Genomic DNA, 20,872 nt, shown 5'->3' with positions numbered 1-20,872 from the left:
GCCTTACATAATGTGCCTCACGATGCACTAAGTCAAAAGGGAAGAGGAAGAGGAGGAAAATGGGAAGAGGAAAGGGAGATGAATGGGAAAATAATAGTAACGGCAACAGTAGTAGTAGTAGTAGTAGTAGTAGTAGTAGTAGTAGTAGTAGTAGTAGTAGGCTAATAGTAGTGGTAGTGGTGGTGGTGGTCGTCGTCGTCGTCGTCGTCGTCGTCGTCGTCGTCGTCGTAGTAGTAGTAGTAGTAGTAGTAGTAGTAGTAGTAGTAGTAGATCAGGCTCGTAATTTTGGCAGATTTTTCTTTTTAGGAGGAGGGGGGGGGGGGGGCTAGAGGGCATCATGTATCTTATTGCCAACACAAATATGTGTGTTATGCTGATTGGTGCCCTGCACATTATAATCAGGATCAAGATATATTCATGAAGAGGGTCGCGAGCTCCGTACATACGCGAGCATGCGCAGGTGACGGAAAATTTTGAGAATAAACACTTATAGGGGTATTTTCAGGCCGATATAGAGTACCTTGAGGGATGGGCTGTAGCTCCCTTAGTACCCATAGAGATTACGGTCCTGAGATATGGACAACCAGGCCCCTTTCCAGTCAGGGATCGAGAAATGGCACCAGACTGGCACATCCCTTCTAATAACCCTAATTCACCCTTCCCATTCAAAAAAACAGATCAACAATTAAATTTCCCCGATGATAACTATGATTTACAAACGTTATATGCATGATTAATACAGTTATTAGCGTGAAAGGGCCACACGAGATAGTCCAGACACCACGCAGGTATGATCATGGCTTCACCTCCGGCTTTTAACATCTCTGCGCTAATATTACAGACCCTAGCAGCTGCCTCTCCATCCTTCAGCCTTCTCACAGCCTCTCACAAGCCTGTCAGAGGGAGCTGTCGCCGTGTACACCTGTCCGGGGCACTCGATCGTCTCTTGCTAAAATGAAACGCCTTACACCTTGTCAATTCCATCATCTGCCCACTGCTCCCATACACACCTGCCCTCCACACGTGTTAATGATCCTTCCTGCACACCTGGTTAAGTCCACACATCTGGGAAACACCTGAAAACAAAACTATTGCTATTCACGTTCTTCCCAAAATGAAACGCCTTACACCTTATCTATTCTATCATCTTCCTACAGCTCACACACACACCTGAGCCCACACCTGCCCCCCACACGTGTTAATGAGCCTTCCTGCACACGTGGTTTAGTCCACACACCTGAAAACATATCTACCTTATACCTTATCTATTCTATCATCTTCCCACGGGTCACACACACACACACCTGAACCCACACCTGCCCTCCACACGTGTTAATGAGCCCTTCTGTACACCTGGTTTAGTCCACACACCTGAAAACACATTTACCTTATATCTTTCCTATTATCTCACCTTCCCACGGCTCCCCCACACACCTGAGCCCACACCTGCCCTCCACACGTGTTAATGAGCCTTCCTGCACACCTGGGTAAGTCCACACACCTGAAAAACACTTGAAAACACACATATTTACCTTCCTCTCCAGCATCCTGTCACCCTCCTGAAGCCTCCATGTTCGGTACCTGTAAGAATCTTGTTTTTGTTGTTGTTTTTAGTTTAGAATTGGTTTGTTTTGTTCTTTTTTATTGTTTTAGGGAGATACATTTATGGGTGTTTGTTTTTTGACGTGTGTGGTTTTGAATATTGTCTCCTTTGTGTTATTTTAAGGAAAGGGAAGAGGAAGAGGAGGAAAATGGGAAGAGGAAAGGGAGATGAATGGGAAATTAATAGTAACGGCACCAGTAGTAGTAGTAGTAGTAGTAGTAGTAGTGGTAGGCTAATAGTGGTAGTGGTGGTGGTCGTAGTAGTGGTGGTAGTAGTAGTAGTAGTAGTGGTGGTGGTCGTCGTCGTAGTAGTAGTAGTAGTAGTAGTAGTAGTAGTAGGCTAGTAGAAATAGTAATGGGTTAGTTGTAGTAATATTGGTAGTAGTTGCAATGATACACAGATTGGCATCCAAATTATTATTATTATTATTATTATTATTATTATCATTATTATTACTATTATGTTCTGTCCACGGGGTAAAAAGTATGTATAATTTCTTTTATCTTTTATTATGGAGTACTTACACGACCGATTACAAAATTACAGTAATGGTAATGACAACAAAGATAAAAAGTAATGATAATAATAATGATAATAATAATAATAAACGTTGATCATCAGATACAATTATTCTAACTGAAGTAATTACAAGGAAACTAAAGATTACTGACACACTAAAGTTATGAATAAGTGTTAGTCACTGGTGTTAGGAACTCTCTCTCTCTCTCTCTCTCTCTCTCTCTCTCTCTCTCTCTCTGATGAAAATATTAATAATAATAATAACTAATGATCAGAGAAGCACACACACACACACACACACACAGTGACTGAACCAAGCAAGACAATGAGGAACAGCTTACAAAACATACACACATACGTACATACGTACACAGCGGCTTTTCCTTACCTATACGTACACACAAGGCTGTTCTTAGCGATACCTACACGCCACTTGACGTACACAATCCAGTCAGTTTATGTGCACACGCGGCGTTCACTTGGAAATACGCACACACGGCGCCTGAAACGTTCATGTGGACGCGTGTAAGTGTTTGTTATGTACACACACACTGGCGACTCCCCTGTGTGTGTGTGTGTGTGTGTGTGTGTGTACGCGGGTGAAGACATCTAGAGAGGTGCACATACGAGTCTTTCTATGAGGTGCACATGGTCAGTTCACGCACACGGGGTGAGAGGTGCACACAGAAGGCGTACACACACACGCACACACGGCTCAGTATTGCTTGGTGAAGGACGGGGTGCCCCTGTGTGCCGGGGTGAGGGGGGGCGGGGGGGCCGCCTAGAGGGATCCCGTCTTGGTGAGTATCTTGCTGATCTGCTTGTCGGCGTCCTGGGCGCGCTCTATCTGGCGGTGGTACTCGTGGAAGCACGGCACGATGCACAGGTTGGTGCGGCACTCCGGGCAGTGGTACTTGGTCTTGCGGCGCAGCACACGGCCCTGCGGGTCCGTGCTGTTCCAGCAGAAGTTGCAGCCCAGCGCGGGGCCGCCGCGCAGCACCGGACAGTGGCCGGGGGACGAGGCGGCGCGCACGCCCGCCCCGCCCAGAGTCAGGGCCGAGAGGGGCGCGCCGGGGCTCAGCCGCGCCGTGGCCGCCGCAGCCGCCGCCGCCGAGGCCGACGCTGGCGGCCCCGCCTCCAGACCCGAGTCCTGTGACACGCTCTGCACCAGCACCGAGGCGCCCGCCGACAGCAGCTCCTGCGTGTGCTCGGCGGGGTGCCGCGTCAGGGCCGGCTCCTCGCTGGCGGCGCGCGGCAGGGAGCGCGGCCCGCCGCCTCCGTACCCGCCGCCGCAGGTGCCGCCGCTGTCCTCAGAGGGCGTGAGACGGATGAGCGGCAGATCCTTCTTGACCGGCACCTCCAGGGTGGCGGCCTCAGCGGCGGTGCTAAGCGGCTTGGGCTGGATGGGACGCAGCGTGGCGGCGGCGCTGGGTGCGCCGCCCCCGGGGGCCGACCGCTGCTGTTTCAACAACACGGGGTAGGGGATGACCTGCAGATGCTGGCCGGAGGGCGGAGCGGCGCCCCCGCCCGTGGCCGCCGTGGCGTGTGTGCTCTGGGGGGCCAGCCGCTCCAGGGCCGGGGGTGGCGGGGTGTGCGTCAGCACGGAGGGGTGCGAGCGCTGGCGGGCTATGGCGGGGGGCCCCACGTGAGTGGGGGGGCCGCGCGCCTCGGGATGCGAGAGCTGCTTGGCCATGGCTGGAGGCGTGGCGGGGTGCAGCAGGGGCGTGGGGTGGGAGTGCTGCTTAGGCAGCCCCGCCAGGCCCGCCTCGCGCCCCGCCACCATCAGCGTGGTCGGCACCTGTAGCAGCGTGGCCGCGGGCGGCGCGGTGGTCAGCGTCACCGTGCCGCCCGTCACCACCACCGTGTCCGGCACGATCAGCTCCCCCACGCTGCAGGGCACGCTCAGGCCTAGGCCCAGGCCCAACTCTGCCTTGGATTCGCCCTTCACCTCGACCAAGCCCTTCTCCTCCACCACCACGCCGCCGCCGCCGCCACCATCGCGGATGATGCCCTGCTGCCGCTGCAACACCCCGCGCTTGTTGCGGCCTGGGGGGGGAGGGGAGGGTGAGGACAGTGTTGGACACACACACACACACACACACCAAGACAGAGGAACGGCGCACAGCAACACAACACAACACAGCATAACACACACACACACACACACACGGCGCCGCCACGACCCCTCACAGCCACGAGCCACGCCCGCCCACATACCACCCCCGCCGATGCTGCTGACGCCCCCACACTCCCTTCTCCTTGCCACGGGGGAGGGGGGAAGGGGCGGGAGGGGGCTTGTCTTCCCTCGGTCCCTTAACAAAAGTACAAGGCGAGCAACACCGCTTTCTAACACTTCCTCCAGCAACACAGCGGGTGGAGGCGCCAAGCTGCTGAGCCGTGCCCGCTGGACTCGCCGCCACTCCCTCACGCCATTACAAGATGTTTTTTTCACCCCTTACATCATTAAGTTTTACGACATCTATTATTTGCTTATCTTTACAGCCCCTTTGGTCTTCTCGCATTTCTCCATCCCGATTTGCATTTTTTTTCAATCACTTCATCTTCATTCACAAGTTTCTCCCATTATCATTTACTTTTCTCCCATTATCATTTACTTTTCGAGGCCCTTTTCATCCTCATCAAGAACGTTCTATTAACTGGTATTTTTTCAACCCTTTCATCTTTTTACGTATCGTCTTTTCCTCAAACCTTCCATCTTCATTCACAAGTTTTCCCCTTTATTCTTATCATCTGCAACTCCCTCGCATCCCAGGGCATCACCATGGACATTGGGGGACTTACACAGGGGCTAACGTGTACCCAGGGGGCTGCACCAGTCCCCCCGTGTACCCAGGGGGCAGCATCGGTTCTTAGGCCTCTCTACAGCACGCGCCTCGACCCCAAAAGAGAAGGATTGATGTTGGTAGAGCTGAACCTTGATATAGAATCCAATTTGAGTCTTCCCAGTACCTAGAACCAACAAGAAGTATCCAGTGCCCAGAACCCCCTGTAGAACCAACCCCCAAAAGTACCCTCAGTACCCAAACCTTCCTTAAAAATGTACCGAGTCACTAGAACCCACAAGAGTTGCCCCCAGTAGTCAGAACCCCTTAAGAGTACCCCCAGTCCCTAGAACCCCACAAAAGTACCCATCGTACCTAGAACCCCCTTGTTGAACCCCTCCTACTGTATCCCCAACCCCCCTTCCTTTTCCCTTCCTTCCCTCTAACTACAACCCCCAATCCCCTCTCCTCTCGCCCTCTACACCCCTCAACCCCCCAACACGAGAGAGAGAGAGAGAGAGAGAGAGAGAGAGATGGAGAAATAACACAAACTAATCTATTTACAAGGTCAGATTGGTGTTTCTCTCTCTCTCTCTCTCTCTGGTGTTGGGGGGGTGTATGTAGTCTATGTAATAATAATAATCCACATTTTCTCTCGTATATTTCTAGCAATTACAGACATGGCAGAAATTATCACAACAATAATAATAATAATAATAATAAAAATAATTGATCGTAACATATATAACTCAAGTAGGAATTCTTCTCTCTTTTTCTCTTTATATTTATTTACAACTATCTTTTTCTCTTTATTTTCTTTCTTTCTTTCAATAAATTAATAAATATTGTTTTGTGCTTAAACTAAAACACTTGAAAAAAAAAAACACTGATTAAAACAAGACGGAATATTCTCTCTCTCTCTCTCTCTCTCTCTCTCTCTCTCTCTCTCTCTCTCTCTCTCTCTCTCTCTCTATAAACACCACAACATGTTCTAACACGTATAGTCCAACACAGTGTTACGTCATCTATAGTATAAACGTGAGAAACACACACACACACACACACACACACACACACACACACACACACATATTGCACATTAGTCACTAGTTTTGGTGTTAATATATACTCTCTCTCTCTCTCTCTCTCTCTCTCTCTCTCTCTCTCTCTCTCTCTCTCTCTCTCTCTCTCTCTCTCTCTCTCTCTCTCTCTCTCCGTTTTAAATAATATAAATAAATAAATAAACTAATTAAGATATTTCTCAACCTATATTGCACTGGTGTGTGTGTGTGTGTGTGTGTGTGTGTGTGTGTGTGTGTGAATTATATAGATGCACATACATATTATTTCTGACTAAGGGACTCTCTCTCTCTCTCTCTCTCTCTCTCTCTCTCTCTCTCTGAATATGGCCCCCAACACTAAGATCAAATTATTATAACGTTTTCTTAATATATAATTTTTTGTTCTTAAGTTCTAAATAAAATAAAATAAATAAGAAATAAAATGTTCGGATATTAAATAAACACACACACACACACAAACACACACAAGCAATCCTATCACAGCAGGACGACTAGCTCTCTCTCTCTCTCTCTCTCTCTCTCTCTCTCTCTCTCTCTCTCTCTCTCTCTCTCTCTCTCTCTCTCTCTCTCTCTAATACTGGAAGTTGGCACTCTCAGTAATGTCTATGGCACTGTGTGTGTGTGTGTGTGTGTGTGTGTGTGTGTGTGTGTGTGTGTTTGGTTGATTGAGATTAAAGAACATACAAGTGCACATCTATATACACACACACACACACACACACACACACACACACACACACACACACACACACACACACACACACACACACACACACACACACACACACACACACACACATGCAGATAAAAACACACACAGAAACAAACATATCTACACACACACACACGCACACACACACACACACCATCGCTAGCTCAAATTCGCGAGGTCATATATTACACCCCCCAATCACCCCCACCCCCCTGCTGCCACCCCTCCACCAAACCCCAACCCCCCCCACACACACTGACACAAGGAAGGGGCAGGATAGTGGAAGGGGGGTGAGAGGGGGGACTGGGGGTGATGGTAACAAGGAGGGGTGTGGAGGGGGGGTTGAGAGGTTGAGGGGAGTTAAGGTGGGGGTGGGGGGGTCGTCGCTCCCCTTCCCCCCCCTCAATAAGGTCAAAATATTTATTCGCGAGATTCCATGATTATCACAGACAATGTTAGTTAGTTTGTTTGTTTGTTCTCCATTGTTTGTTTATTTTTCTCTATTTATTCTTTTCTTTGTTTTCTTTTTCTTCCATTGTTAATTCTCTTTAGTTTTACCCTTTGTCTTTTCCATCGTTTTTTAATCTACAGTATTTTCCTCTTCTTTTTAGGGAACATCATTTATATACTTGCACCGGGAATGTGTGTGTGTTACGGGGCGCTGGGTGGGTGGAGCTAGGTGGGGTTGTTGGTGGAGGTTGTGAGGTTGGGTTGAGGTGGTGGTGGTGGAGGGGCTTGGTATGGGTGGTGGTAAAGGTTAGGTGGAGTTGGCAGAGGCTGTGGGGAGTCAGTGGTGGTTGGGGTTGGTCGGGGTCAGAGTAAGGGGTTTGGTAGAGGTTCTGGGGCTGGGGTTGGTTACTATGGGGTTGGGGTTAGTGGTTGTGGGGTTGTGCAGTTATAAGAATGGCTGGGGTTGGAAGCAATGGTGTGGAGGTTGTGGGGTCATATGGTTAATAGAGGTTGGGGCAGGTTGTGAGGGTTGAGGTGTTATAAGCAGGAGGTTGAGAAGTTGGTATAAGAGGCTGAGGGGTTGCAAGAGTGGAGATAATGAGGGGTTGGGGGTTGTGGTGCCAAAGACTTGGTTGGGGTGTGAGGTTGGGGTCTGGAGTCGGGCTTGATATGGATTTGAGGTTGGAGTGTGGGAGTTGTGGTAGGAGTTGAAGTATTGTGACTGTGGGGTTGGGGATAGGTGGGTAGGTGAGGTTAGTCATAGAGGTTGTGGGTTAGAGGTAGGAGACTAAGTATGAACAGGGGGGGTTGAAGAAAGAGGTTAGTCATAAGTTGGTGAGGCTAAGTACTGGGGTTGTGGTGGGGGTGGAAGGGCTAGGGGTTGAGATAGAGGTTCTGAGGGGATGTTGAGGTAGAAATGAAGGTGGTGGAAGTTATGAGGTTGTGGGTTTGAGGTTTGAGGTTGTGGGGTTTGAGGTTAGGGTAAAGGAGTTCCTGGGGTTGTGGGGGTTGGAGAGGGGATGTTTAGCAGGGGGTATAGGATTGGGTAATTGGGGTTGAGTGGGGTATGGGTGGGGTTAGGGATCTGTAAATGGGGTTGGGTGGGGTTGAAGTTGGGGTTCATCAAATGGAGTTGTGTGGAATGCGCATGAGGGAAATTGCAAATGGGGTTGAAGGGGGATATGAAGTGGGGTTGTAGGGTTGAGTGAGTGGTGGGTGAGGTTGGAGGGATATGAATAGCTTTGCAGTGAGGTTGTGGGAGTTGTGAAGTGAGGTTGTGGAGGTTGAGGTAAACTAAGCAGGGATTGGTGAGGTTGAGAAGATAGGTTAGGGGTTGTGAGGTGAGGTTGGGGGTTGACAAAGTTGTGAGGTAAAATAAATGAGGTTAGGGTGGCTGAGGTTGACATGGGGGTGAGGGGGTTGGGGGTGAGTGGAGGGGGGGTTAGAGGTAGGTCAGAAGGAGGTGAAGGATGTAAGGTTGAGGGGGGGAGAGGTTGATCTTGGTGGGGTTGTGTGAGGTTGTGGGAAGATTGGAGATGGGGTTGAAGGAGGACTAGGTGAGGGGGTAAAGGGGTGAGTAAGGGGTTAGTCTAGGTGGGGGGTGAGTGTGGGGGTGTCGTGGGGTTGGGGGGTTGTGTGGTGGTTTTGGAAATGAGGTTAGGGGAGTGAAGGATCTAGTATTGAGGTTAGGGAGTGAGAGTGTGGTGTAGGAGGGGGGTGAGGGGTGCTGTGGGGGCTGGGGAGTTGTCCTAGGTGGGGTAGGTGACAGGTTGGGGGTTGTTCTAGGAAGGGTTGAAGGTTCTAGGGTTATGGATGAAGTGGGGTTATGTGGGGGGGTGTGGGCTGTGGTGGGGTTGGTGTGGGGTTGGGGAGGGGGGTGTCCAAAGGTGGGGTTGAAGGTTCTAGGGTTGAGTATGAGGTGGGGTGGTGTGGGGGGTCCTACATGGGGTTGAAGGTTCTAGGGTTGAGTACGAGGTGGGGTTGTGTGGGGGTTGTCCTAGGTGGGGTTGAAGGTTCTAGGGTTAAGGATGAGGTGGGGTTGTGTGGGGAGGTGTGGGGGTGGGCGGTCCTACATGGGGTTGAAGGTTCTAGGGTTGAGTACGAGGTGGGGTTGTGTGGGGTTGGTGTGGGGGTTGTCCTAGGTGGGGTTGAAGGTTCTAGGTTTGAGTACATGGTGGGGTTGTGTGGGGTTGGTGTGGGGGGTGTCCTAGGTGGGGTTGAAGGTTCTAGGGTTGAGGATGAGGTGGGGTTGTGTGGGGTTGGTGTGGGGGTTGGGGGTGTCCTAGGTGGGGTTGAAGGTTCTAGGGTTGAGGATGAGGTGGGGTTGTGTGGGGTTGGTGTGGGGGTTGGGGGTGTCCTAGGTGGGGTTGAAGGTTCTAGGGTTGAGTACAAGGTGGGGTTGTGTGGGGTTGGTGTGGGGGTTGGGGGTGTCCTAGGTGGGGTTGGTCCACATGCTCCTGAAGTTGTAGGACTCCAGGAGGGACTGAAGGGCCCGGGAGGCGTCCTCACTCTGGAGGTCCTCAGGGGGGAGGTCCTGCGGGTGGTGGGGCAGGTGGTGGGGGTGATGGGGGAGGTGGTGGGGGGAGGGGAGGTAGCCAAGCGCCTGTTCCAGCGGCCCCGCCTCCCCCAGGGCAGGGTTGGGGGGGTCAGGGAGGTGGGGGGGCGGTAGTATGACCTCCTCCTTGGGGGAGAGGAGGGGGAGGGGCACCGTGGCTCCCCCGCCCCCTCCCCCAGTCTGCGAATGGGGCTGGGGGAGTGGCGGGGGGTGCGGGGGTGGCTGCTGCTGTGGATGAAGGGGCTGGTGCTGGGGCGGGGGCGGCTGAGGGGGCAGCGGCTGGGGCTGTGGCAGAGGCTGGGGTGGCTGTGGTGGATGGTCGGCCGTGGAGGGGTCTAGCGGGGGTGAGGCGGGCACCCCCCCTGCGGCGTGCACCATGGCCCCGGCGGCAGCGGCGGCGGAGTTCTTGGCGGCCGGGGCGTTGTTGTGGCGGCGGCCCCGGAAGGTGTTGTGCACCTCGTAGCCCAGCTTGCGGTAGTAGACCCACAGCGTGCGGCCGTTGACACTGAAGGTCTTGCCGGCCTGCGTGAAGCCCATCTTGCCGGAGCGCACCGCCTCGATGGCCAGCAGCATGTTGGGGCTCATACGCCGGAACTGGGGTGCCCCGCCACCCCAGCCCCCCTTGGGGAAGTAGGCAGCGGGGGGCGGTGGAGGCATGGGGTACTGCAGCAGCCCGGAGGGGGAGAGCGGGGAGGAGGGGTGATGGTGATGGTGGTGGTGGTGGTGGTGCGGGGGAGGGGAGGAGGCGGGGGTGGGGGGCCCAGGGGGGCTGTATGGCCCTGCCAGGAGGGACTCCAGCGAGGGGGCGTCCGGGGCGCCCCACCGACACACCGCTGACCCTGCGGGGCGAGAAAACAGCCGAGGTCAGCCTCCCTCCTCACCTCCTGCCCCCCTCACCACCACCCCGCACCCTATACCTCCCACACCCCTCACCCCTCACCCGCCTCCTGCCCCAGACCCCCACCCACCCCTCAGTGTGACCACCCTCCCTCCCTCCCTGCCTTCCCCCTCCCTGTCCCTGCCCCCAAGCCCGCCCCGTGCGTGAAGGGAGACAGACAAACACAGAGGACCTGCAAAACCTTATTTATTGACCTGTCAAAGCTATAAACGGTACATGTGTGTGAGTGAGCAACCTGACGTGGAGTAGTAGTTGTAGTAGTAGTAGTAGTAGTAGTAGTAGTAGTAGTAGTAGTAGTAGTAATAGTGGTAGTAGTAGTAGTAGTAGTAGTAGTAGTAGTAGTATAGCCTAGAGGATACATCATGCAGTACTTGAGCCGCGGCCTTGACGGCCTGTCATTTGTGAGCAGTTATGGTTGTCCTGGCGGCGGCGGCGGCGGCGGCGACGCTGTCCAGGACGTGAGCAAAGGCTTGTCGGTGAGCACATGGTGGGGGGCGTCAGGGGTGTGGGGGCCGTGGGGGGGAGGGGTGGGGGCGGCCCCTCACTTGTGAGCGGGCTCGGACAGGCCGAGCTTCTTGGAGTAGCGCCAGAGGGTGGTGACGCTGACGGCGTAGAGCTTGGCGGCGGAGGAGAAGCTCTCCCGGCGCGCGGCCACGGCCTGCAGCGCCTGCACCATCTGGGGCGACACCTCCTTGCCCAGCGCCGCCACCAGGGACATGTGGTCCAGGGGCAGCCGCGGGGCCGGCCGGGGGCTGCTGTTGGCGCCCACGCCCCCGCGCCCCCCGCCCCGGCCCTCACCCCCGCCGCCCTCCGCCCCCTTCCCCGGCGACCTGCTGTTCCCCAGGGGGCCGCCGCTGCTCCCGGAGAGGGAGGAGCGCACGGAGGGCAGGTGAGCCATGGAGGGGTGGAGGGGCGGGGGCCTGAAGTGAGGCTGGCGGTGGTGCTGGTGGTGCTGCTGGTGGTGGTGGTGGCGCGTGAGGGCGGGCAGCACCGAGGCCCACCAGGGGCTGAGCTGCTGCAGCGTCCACTCCCCCGAGCCTGTGTGTAGAGGCCTCCATTACTAGCGCCCGCCACAGTGTGTCTGTGTGTGTGTGTCAGGCCAGCAGCCAGCGGCCAGCCATACATCCAGTCACCCAGCCATGCAGGCAGGCAGGCAGCCTTCCCAGGGCTGTGGTGCTGACACCAGCAGCAGCAGCAGCAGGAGTGGTAGTGGTGGTAAGCTGGCAGCAGCAGCAGCAGCAGCAGCAGCAGCAGTGTGAGGGGCCACTGGTGGTCCAGGCAGTAACAGTAACACAGCGTCATAACCAGCAGCATCAGTAGCATAAGAACAGCAGCAGCAGCAGCAGCAGCAGGGTGTGTGTGAGTGCCTGCCCCATGCCTGCCCTGCCATGCCCTGCCCTGCCACACCCTGCCCCACCTTGCCCCGCCCTGCCCCATCATGCCAGCAGCCAGGCCCTGCAGGTGGTGGTGGTGGTGGTGGTGTTGTGGGCGGTGGTGCCCTGCGCAGAGGCAGTGGTGGTGGTGGTGGTGGTGGTGAGTTAGCCAAGGAAGCAGCCAGCCAGCCAGCCAGCCAGCCAGCCAGGTGTGAGTGGTGTCCACATGCCAGCAATGCCCACCATTAGTGCCGCCCAAAAACTCTCACCAGCAGCAGCAGCAGCAGCAGCAGGCACTGGCGGTGCACCAGGTGTGTGCAGCAGCAGCAGCGGAGGTGGCGGCGGCGGGGGTGCCAGTGTGTGTGTGCCCCAACACCCTCCAACATGCCAGACGCAGCCAGCCTCCTGCTGGTGTGGTGGTGGTGGTGTGGTGAAGGAGGAAGAGTGGGGGGAGGGGGCAGGAAGGAGGAGGAGGAGGAGACCTGACTTTCTAACTGAATGATGAACAAGTGGAGGAGGAGGAGAAGGAGGAGGAGGAGGAGGAGGAGGAGGAGGAGGAGGAGTGGAAATGAAAGGTTGTGGTAGTGGTGGTGGTGGTGGTTGTGGGGTGCAGGAAAACTTTGCTCATAGCTGTAGTAGTAGTAGTAGTGATAGTAGTAGTAGTAGTAGTAGTAGTAGTAGTAGTAGTAGTAGTAGTAGTAGTAGTAGTAGTAGTAGTGGTGGTGGTGGTGGTGGTGGTGTGTGAGGTAAGGACACACAGCCTCTGTGCCGTGTGTGTGTGTCTGGATCTCAAGGGAAGCTTGTGGGAAGTGTGTGGCAGCCGTGGGTGTTGCCGGGCACCAGGCGCTGCTCCAGGAGTGTGGTTCCTGCGCTGGGCCGCCACACAGCGCTGGCTCTCAACAGGAAGCTGCCGTGAGCCGGGATCGAACTCCCAACCCTTTGGCAGAAAGTCAAGGACTGTGCCCACTGAGCAACCCGACTCTTGCCCTGACTAACAACAACAACAACAACAACAACAACAACAACAGGTGGCGTGTACACACTGCCAGGCTCTGAGCCTCTTGGTGGCAGTGGTCCTGGTGTTGTGTGGCAGCAGCTGTGCCTCCTGTGTGCTGCTTGGCTCAGAACTCTCGTGCCCACGTGGCTTGTGCACAGCAGGGGTTGGCTGTGCCCGGCACACTGCTCTTCACCAGCCTGTGTGAGTGCCCTGCAGCCTGTGTCTGTGTGTCCTGCCCAGCCTGCTGGAGTGTGTGGTGGCTTCCAGTGATGCTGTTCAGCCATGACCCTTCTTGACCAGTGACGTGTGCACCACCGTGGTGCTCAAGGCCCCAGGGGCAGCACAACACCGCTGCCCTACACCCACCAGGGAGCCGTGCAGCCTTGGTCTGCACCTCACGGGAAACACTAACAAAACACCAACACCAAGGAACTGGAACAACCTGACCCAGCGGGTGAGCCGCACCACCCGGGCTGACGACACACCCAGCCCTCACAGCCCGGCCAGACCCACGCAGGCCGGGACTAAGAGCCTGAACAGGGTGGTGGTGGTGGTGGAGAAGGGTGTGTGGGGTGGGGGAGGGGTTGGAGTGGGTTGTGTGTGGGGCGAGGTTTGGGTTGGCAACAATCCTCATAATAATAATAACAATAACAAAAAGATCAAAGCAACAAGACCAGTAGTTAATGCATGATAGTAGTAGTAGTAGTAGTAGTAACAGTAGTGGTAGTAGTAGTAGTAGTAGTAGTACAAGCGAGGCGGACAGCCAGCGTGTGTGTCAGGAGTGAGGGTGACGGATGCTTGCTTGCTGGTCCAAACACCGGATGAAAGCGGATGATGAAGGTTAACAGCCAGTCAGACAGACAGACAGACAGACAGACGGACAGACAGACCCAGTCCACAGACCCATCCACAGACCAACCCAGGAAGAGTGCGTCATACATACCAATCATCATCACCATCATCATCATCATCATCATCATTATCATCAGCTCATTATCATATACAAAGGAATAATGTTTTTTTGTTTGTTTGTTTTTTTAAGATCATTCATTTGCATTCATTTTGTTGTTGTTGTTGTTGCTGTGTGTGTGTTTGTATGTTTATGTGTGTGTATCTGTGTGTGTGTGTGTGTGTGTGTGTGTGTGTGTGTGTGCGTGTGCAGTCTCTCATGCATTCACACCCACCCACACATACTCTCTCTCTCTCTCTCTCTCTCTCTCTCTCTCTCTTAATAACTAAATTACTTAAATACTTAACTCCTCCTCCTCCTCCTCCTCCTCCTCTCCTCCTAATGAGAAGATGCTGAAGCATAACATAGGAAAAGTTGTGTGTGGTGGTAGTAGTTGTAGTAGTAGTAGTAGTAGTAGTAGTAGTAGTAGTAGTAGTAGTAGTAGTAGTAGTAGTAGACACAGACAGACAGACAGACAGACAGACAGACAGACAAGACCTCTCCTAACCTAACCTAACCTACCACACACTAAGGTCTAACACAGTACCAAGGGGGGTGCCAACTTACCCTGGGAGTGTGGGGGCAGTGACTGGTCGGTGGCGCTGGTGCCGGCTGGGGCGGTTGTGGCTGTGGTGCTGGTGTCATCCGCTGGCCCTCCGCTCTCCTGGCTACCACCCTGCAATGTGGAGGTGGATGTAGTGGGGGTGGTGGAAGGGGTGATGGTTGCAGGGGGGGTTGGTTATTAGAGGTTTGGATGGTTGTGGGGGGTTAGGAAGGGGTTGTGGTGGGGTGATTGAAGGGGGGGTGAGAGGGGTGGAGGTGGGGGTGAAGGGAACAGTTGTGGTAGGGGTTGGGGTGATGGGGGTTGTGGGGGGTTGTGGGGGGAATGTATAACCTCTCCCTCTATACAGTTCATCCGTTCTTAGTTTCTCATCCACCTCCTCTCCATCTTCCTCTCATCCACCTCTTCCACATTTTCTCCACTTCAATCCATCATTTCTGACCCCTTCTCTCTCATCCACATCATCCACCTCCTCTCCACTTTCTCCACTTCTACTCCCATCTTCCACTTCCTCTATATCTCTTGTTTCCTCCCACATCCATCCACTTCTCTCTTCCACAGTGTCTTATCTTCCTGTTCCACCTTTAAATTCTCTCTCTCTCTCTCTCTCTCTCTCTCTCTCTCTCTCTCTCTCTCTCTCTCTCTCTTCCACATCATTCTAACTTAAGTCTCTATCCACTATTCCACCTTCCACATCAACCTAACTTCTTATTCCACCTTTTCTTCCACTTTTTGTCAAGTTTCTCATCATCCGCAGCCTTCTATCCTTCTTCATCCACCTCTATTCACTTTTCTCTCTTCCACATTATCTTCTTCCACCTCTGTAATCTATCCCTCTCCACCTCTCTCACACATCATTCTCCCATCTCATTCCACCTCTAAATTCCATCTCATTCCACCTAACTCTCTTCCTCTCCACCTCTCTCTTGCATATCATTCCCCCATCTCATTACATCTCATTCCACCTCTCTCTCTTCCACACCATCCGCTCACTCAAGGCAATCCAATCCCTTCTTAACTTCATTCAATCCTTTCTCAAAAGCTACTCAACACCAGGGCTGGGCAGGACCGTATGAACACCAAACATAAGTCAATCGTATTACAATGAAAAAGAATCGCAATACACAATACAGAAGAGATTTTAAATGCATTAGGTACTGAAATAAAAGGGTTAAGTGGTATTTGTTGGTAAGTGGAGGTGGTATTTCAATGGGAGTTTCCGAGCACTTATTTCTTGCCTCTTATCTTTTTTTTTTTTTTTGTGTGTGTGTGTGTGTGTGTGTGTGTGTGTGTGCCTCGTATAGCGCTGGTAGGCTCTCTTGACGTGTGACTCTGCCTGGCCCATGCTGTCCCCCGGAGCTCCTCTTGAGGGATGTCGCTGAAGTTTGGGTTGAGTTAATATCCGGGCAGCATCTGGGTAACCTTCTGACACTGGGCGATGGTGGAAAATTGCCAGGTTGTAGCGGTGGGACTGGAACCCATGCCCACACACTGATCACTCGACATATGAAGTGTTTGAATTCTTATGTAAATTGTTGTGGGTTTTTCGTTATTCTTCATTCTCAGTTGTGTTTTCGGTAGGAGACAAAAGTGTTCCTTAGTGTTCAAATTCCTCCTCTTCTTCAATTCTCTCTCTTCTTCTTCTAAGTGTTCAAATTCTTCCTCTTCTTCTAGGTGTTCAAATTCTTCCTCTCTTCATTTCTCTCTCTTCTTCTTCTAAATGTTCAAATTCTTCCTCTTCTTCTAGGTGTTCAAATTCTTCCTCTCTTCATTTCTCTCTCTTCTTCTTCTAAGTGTTCAAATTCTTCCTCTTCTTCAAAGTGTTCAAATTCCTCCTCATCTTCAATTCTCTCTCTTCTTCTTCTAAGTGTTCAAATTCTTCCTCTTCTTCAATTCTCTCTCCTCTTGTAACATCTCCGTGGTGCAGTGGTTAGCGTGCCTAGCTACAAATCCACAGGCCTGGGTTCAAATCCAAGACCTGGTAGTCGGCATGTAGACCCAGTTGGTGATCCTCCCTTTGTGGCTGTGTGGTAAATGTGCGTGGCTGTGTGCACCTGGGGGCAGTTCAAGGGGCATTGTGAAGGAGATGAGCACTGAGGCAATGTGTGGGTTAGTGTGTGCAGCAAAACCTCATTATATACTTAGGTTTTAAAAATTGTTCCCTTGGTCGACACACTTCTTTGCTTCCTTCCTTTCCTTCCTCCTCTCCTTTCTTTTCTTCCCTTCTTTCCTTCCTTCCTTCCTCATCTTTGTTTGTCCCTTCCTTTCCTTCTTCTTCATTCCTCCTGTTCCTTCCTTCCTTCCTTAGTTCCCTCATTTCCTTCACTCCCTCTCATCTTTCCTTCCTTCCTCATCTTTGTTTGTCCCTTCCTTTCCTTCATCTCTATTCCTCCTGTTCCTTCCTTCCTTCCTTTCCTCCTTTCCTTCCTTACTTCCCTCATTTCCTTCATTCCCTCTCTTCTTTCCTTCCTTCCTCATCTTTGTCCCTTCCTTTCCTTCACCTCCATTCCTCCTGTTCCTTCCTTCCTTCCTTCCTTCCTTACTTCCCTCATTTCCTTCATTCCCTCTCTTCTTTCCTTCCTTCCTCATCTTATTTGTCCCTTCCTTTCCTTCATCTCCATTCCTCCTGTTCCTTCCTTCCTTCCTTCCCTCCATTCCTGTTCTGTTGGACTATACAATTCTTCCTTCCTTTTCTTCTTTCCTTCCTTCCTTCCTTCCCTACCCTTCTTCCCTTTTTCCATTTCTCTCTCCACACCTCTCTCTCTACCTCCACCTGCTCCACTTTTTTTTTTCTCTCTCTCTCCCCTAATCAACCACCCACTCCCCAACACCCCCTTCACCCCTCTCTCTTACACCCCTTTTTTCCCCCTTTCCTCATAGCCCATCAACACACACACACACACACACACACACACACACACACACACACTCTCTCTCTCTCTCTCTCTCTCTCTCTCTCTCTCTCTCTCTCTCTCTCTCTCTCTCTCTCTCTCTCTCTCTCTCTCTCTCTCTCTCTCTCTCTCTCTCTCTCTCTCTCTCTCTCTCTCTCTCTCTCTCTCTCTCTCTCTCTCTCTCTCTCTCTCTCTCTCTCTCTCTCTCTCTCTCTCTCTCTCTCTCTCTCTCTCTCTCTCTCTCTCTCTCTCTCTCTCTCCCCTAATCCTTCAACCCCCTTCTCACACACCCCATTTCTCTCCCCATTCTTCTCCTTCTCCTATCTCAAACCTTTCCCAGTCTCCCCTATCTCCTTATACTGTACCCTATCTCTTCTCCCAGCTCCTCCTCCTCCTCCTCCTCCTCCTCCTTCCTCTACCTCCTCCCTCTTTCTCACACATATCATAGTCACCTTCTACTCCCTTCCTCCTCCTCCTCCTCCTTCTCCTTCCCCTCCCTTACACGTGTCCTAACCAACCCAAAACCCTTCCTCCTCCTCTTTCCTCTACCTCCTCCCTCTCTCACACACATATCATAGTCAGCTAAAACCCTTTCATAACCTTCTACTCCCTTCCTCCTCCTCCTCCTCCTCCTCCTCCCTTATGCACATACCCTAACCAACCCAAACCCCTTCCTCCTCCTCCTCCTCCTCCCTCTCTCTCTCTCTCTCTCTCTCTCACATATACCCTAATGATCAACCTGCTCTCCTTCTTCTTCCTTCTTCCTCCTCCTCCTCCTCCTCCTCCTCCTCCTCCTTCCCCTCCCTTATGCACATACCCTACCCTACCCAAACTCTTCCTCCTCCTCCTCCTCCTCCCTCTCTCTCTCACATATACCACAATGATCAACCTCCTCCTTCTTCTTCTTCGTCCTTCTTCCTCCTCCTCCTCCTTCTGCCCCTCCCTTAAGCACATACCCTAACCAACCCAAACCCTTCCTCCTCCTCCTCCCTCTCTCTCTCTCTCACATATACCCTAATGATCAACCTGCTCTCCTTCTTCTTCTCCCTTCCTCCTCCTCCTTCTTCCCCTCCCTTATGCACATACCCTAACCAACCCAAACCCTTCCTCCTCCTCCTCCTCCTCCTCCTCCTCCTCCTCCTCCTCCTCCTCCCTCTCTCTCTTTCTCACATATACCCTAATGATCAGCCTGCTCTCCTTCTTCTACTTCCTTCTTCCTCCTCCTCCTCCTTCCCCTCCCTTATGCACATACCCTAACCAACCCAAACCCCTTCCTCCTCCTCCTCCTCCTCCCTCTCTCTCTCTCTCACATATACCCTAATGATCAACCTGCTCTCCTTCTTCTTCTTCTTCCTTCTTCCTCCTCCTCCTCCTCCTCCTTCCCCTCCCCTTCCTTATGCACATACTTGTACCAACCCAAACCCTTCCTCCTCCTCCTCCTCTTCCCTCTCTCTCTCTCACATATACCCTAATGATCAACCTGCTCTCCTTCTTCTTCTTCTTCCTTCCTCCTCCTCCTCCTCCTTCCCCTCCCTTACGCACATACCCTAACCAACCCAAAACCCTTCCTCCTCCTCCTCCTCCCTCTCTCTCTCTCTCACATATACCCTAATGATCAACCTGCTCTCCTTCTCCTTCTTCTTCTTCTTCCTCCTCCTCCTCCTTCCCCTCCCTTATGCACATACCCTAACCAACCCAAACTCTTCCTCCTCCTCCTCCTCCTCCTCCTCCCTCTCTCTCTCTCATATACCACAATGCTCAACCTTCCTCTTCCTCCTCCTCCTCCTCCTCTTTCCCCTCCCTTACGCACATACCCTAACCAACCCAAAACCCTTCCTCCTCCTCCTCCTCCTCCTTCTTCCTCTCCCTCTCTCACATATACCCTAACAATCAACCTTCTCCTTCCTCCTCCTCTTCCTCCTCCTCCTCCTCCTCTTCCTCCCCCTCCTACTCACCATGCTGGCTGTGTCCTGCTCGCTGCTCTCCCTGGATGGCCTGTCTCCGTCTTGCTCATCCAGCGGCTCATCCTTCACCTCCCTGCTGCCTCCTCCTCCTCCTCCTCCTCCTGCTGGGCCTCCTCCCCCTGCACTGCCTCCTCCTCTCTCCTCGCTCTCACCCTCCTCTGTAAGACATGGGGGTGTTAGCCAGTAGTAGTAGTAGTAGTAGTAGTAGTAGAGGTAATTCTCAAGTTATGTGACGGATGTGTTTGCGTAATTTAAGTGTCACATAATCTATCTATCTATCTATATCTCCGACCCCCTGCTCTTTCCTCCAGGGGGTGGCTGCGGCAGAAGTGTCTCCATCTCTCCCTGTTCTGGCACTCCCTCTTGGCACACTCAATCCTGCTACCTCCAACTCTCTCTCTCCAAAACGCACTCACTCTACTGATCCGCTCCACGGGTAGTCTTCCCCTGACAACCCCTCCCTCAATCCTTCCCTCATACACTCTCTTCACTAATTCATTCTCCCCCGTTCTCATCACATGTCCAAACCATCTCAACGCACCAAGCTTCACCCTCTCCACCACTCCACAATCCACACTCTTCGCTGTCACACCCATACACACCGCTCGCATACTCACCCTGCACACTCTCTGAGCTATCGTGGGAGGGGGTGATCTTCCTTCTCTTGTTGGAGGGGGGCGTGGCAGGCTCCCCCCCTTCCTCCTCCCCCTCCAGGGACAAGGACTGTTCCCGGGAGTCCGTCAGTGAGGACCTCTGACGGGTGGCCTGGGGGGGGAACACAGGGGGATTAGTGGGGGTGGGTGGGGGTGAGAGGGGATACAATGGGGATAAATTTTGACTATGATGTAAGAGTTTAATCAATGTTCTTTTTTAGGCAATGTTTTTTTATTCATTTTTCTGTCTTTATATAAATTTGTCTGTCTGTCTCTATATCTCTCTCTTACAACTGTCTATTTATCTGTCAATTCATATATCTGTCATCTGTCTGTCTGTCTACTGAAGGAGTTTAATCAATCTTCTTTTTTTTTAGGCAATGTTCTGTCTATTTTTCTATCTGTCTTTATATAAATTTGTCTGTCTGTCTCTCTGTATTTCTCTTGCAACTGTCTCTTTATCTGTCTATTCATATATGTCTACTGTCTGTCTAGTGAAGGAGTTTAATCAATCTTCTTTTTTTTAGGCAATGTTCTGTCTATTTTTCTATCTGTCTTTATATAAATTTGTCTGTCTGTCTCTCTGTATCTCTCTTGCAACTGTCTCTTTATCTGTCTATTCATATATCTGTCACCTGTCTGTCTCTGTCTACTGTCTGTCTACCGCAGGAACGCCACTCACCTCACGAGCCCCCAGGAAGCGTGTGCTGTGACTAGACATATCATCGTAGCCCCGAGGGTTCTCCGCCAGGCCCTTGATACGCAGGGACTCCGCCGTCTGGGGGGAGAGGAAGGGAAGGATTAGTGTGTGTGCCTCAGGATCATCAGGGAAAACCTCAAGACATTATTTAGTGAGGCAAAGTGACATGATTAAGACCACCT

General features: G+C 52.5%; 1 protein-coding gene and 1 long non-coding RNA gene across 5 annotated transcripts in view; one reads left to right on the top strand and one right to left on the bottom strand.

Moving 5' to 3' along the window:
- Positions 1–2,316: 2,316 nt before the first annotated feature.
- The window catches only part of LOC127006383 (uncharacterized), a 31,439-nt gene continuing 12,883 nt past the window's right edge, over positions 2,317–20,872 (bottom strand). For 3 of the 4 annotated variants that reach the window (XM_050876324.1, XM_050876325.1, XM_050876323.1), the window contains exons 4-8: positions 20,673–20,768; positions 19,955–20,102; positions 19,329–19,495; positions 14,488–14,596; positions 2,317–4,168 (exon numbers count right to left, since the gene is read on the bottom strand). In XM_050876324.1, coding sequence (XP_050732281.1) covers positions 2,904–4,168; positions 14,488–14,596; positions 19,329–19,495; positions 19,955–20,102; positions 20,673–20,768 — 1,785 coding nt within the window. In that variant the 3' untranslated portion in view covers positions 2,317–2,903. Of the gene's footprint in view, positions 4,169–9,552; positions 10,543–14,487; positions 14,597–19,328; positions 19,496–19,954; positions 20,103–20,672; positions 20,769–20,872 lie in introns of those variants that run through there. The other variant, XM_050876326.1, reaches the window with a different exon arrangement.
- Positions 9,204–9,695, top strand: LOC127006386 (uncharacterized). Its single transcript, XR_007759545.1, has 3 exons — positions 9,204–9,309; positions 9,379–9,509; positions 9,585–9,695. It is a non-coding gene; the product is annotated as an uncharacterized LOC127006386 (long non-coding RNA).

This window comes from Eriocheir sinensis, chromosome 32, assembly GCF_024679095.1.
Source record: "Eriocheir sinensis breed Jianghai 21 chromosome 32, ASM2467909v1, whole genome shotgun sequence".
NCBI classification, from domain to species: Eukaryota; Metazoa; Arthropoda; class Malacostraca; order Decapoda; family Varunidae; genus Eriocheir; species Eriocheir sinensis.
Note: the sequence above shows the minus strand (reverse complement) of the source record. Positions and strands in the feature narration are given on the sequence as shown.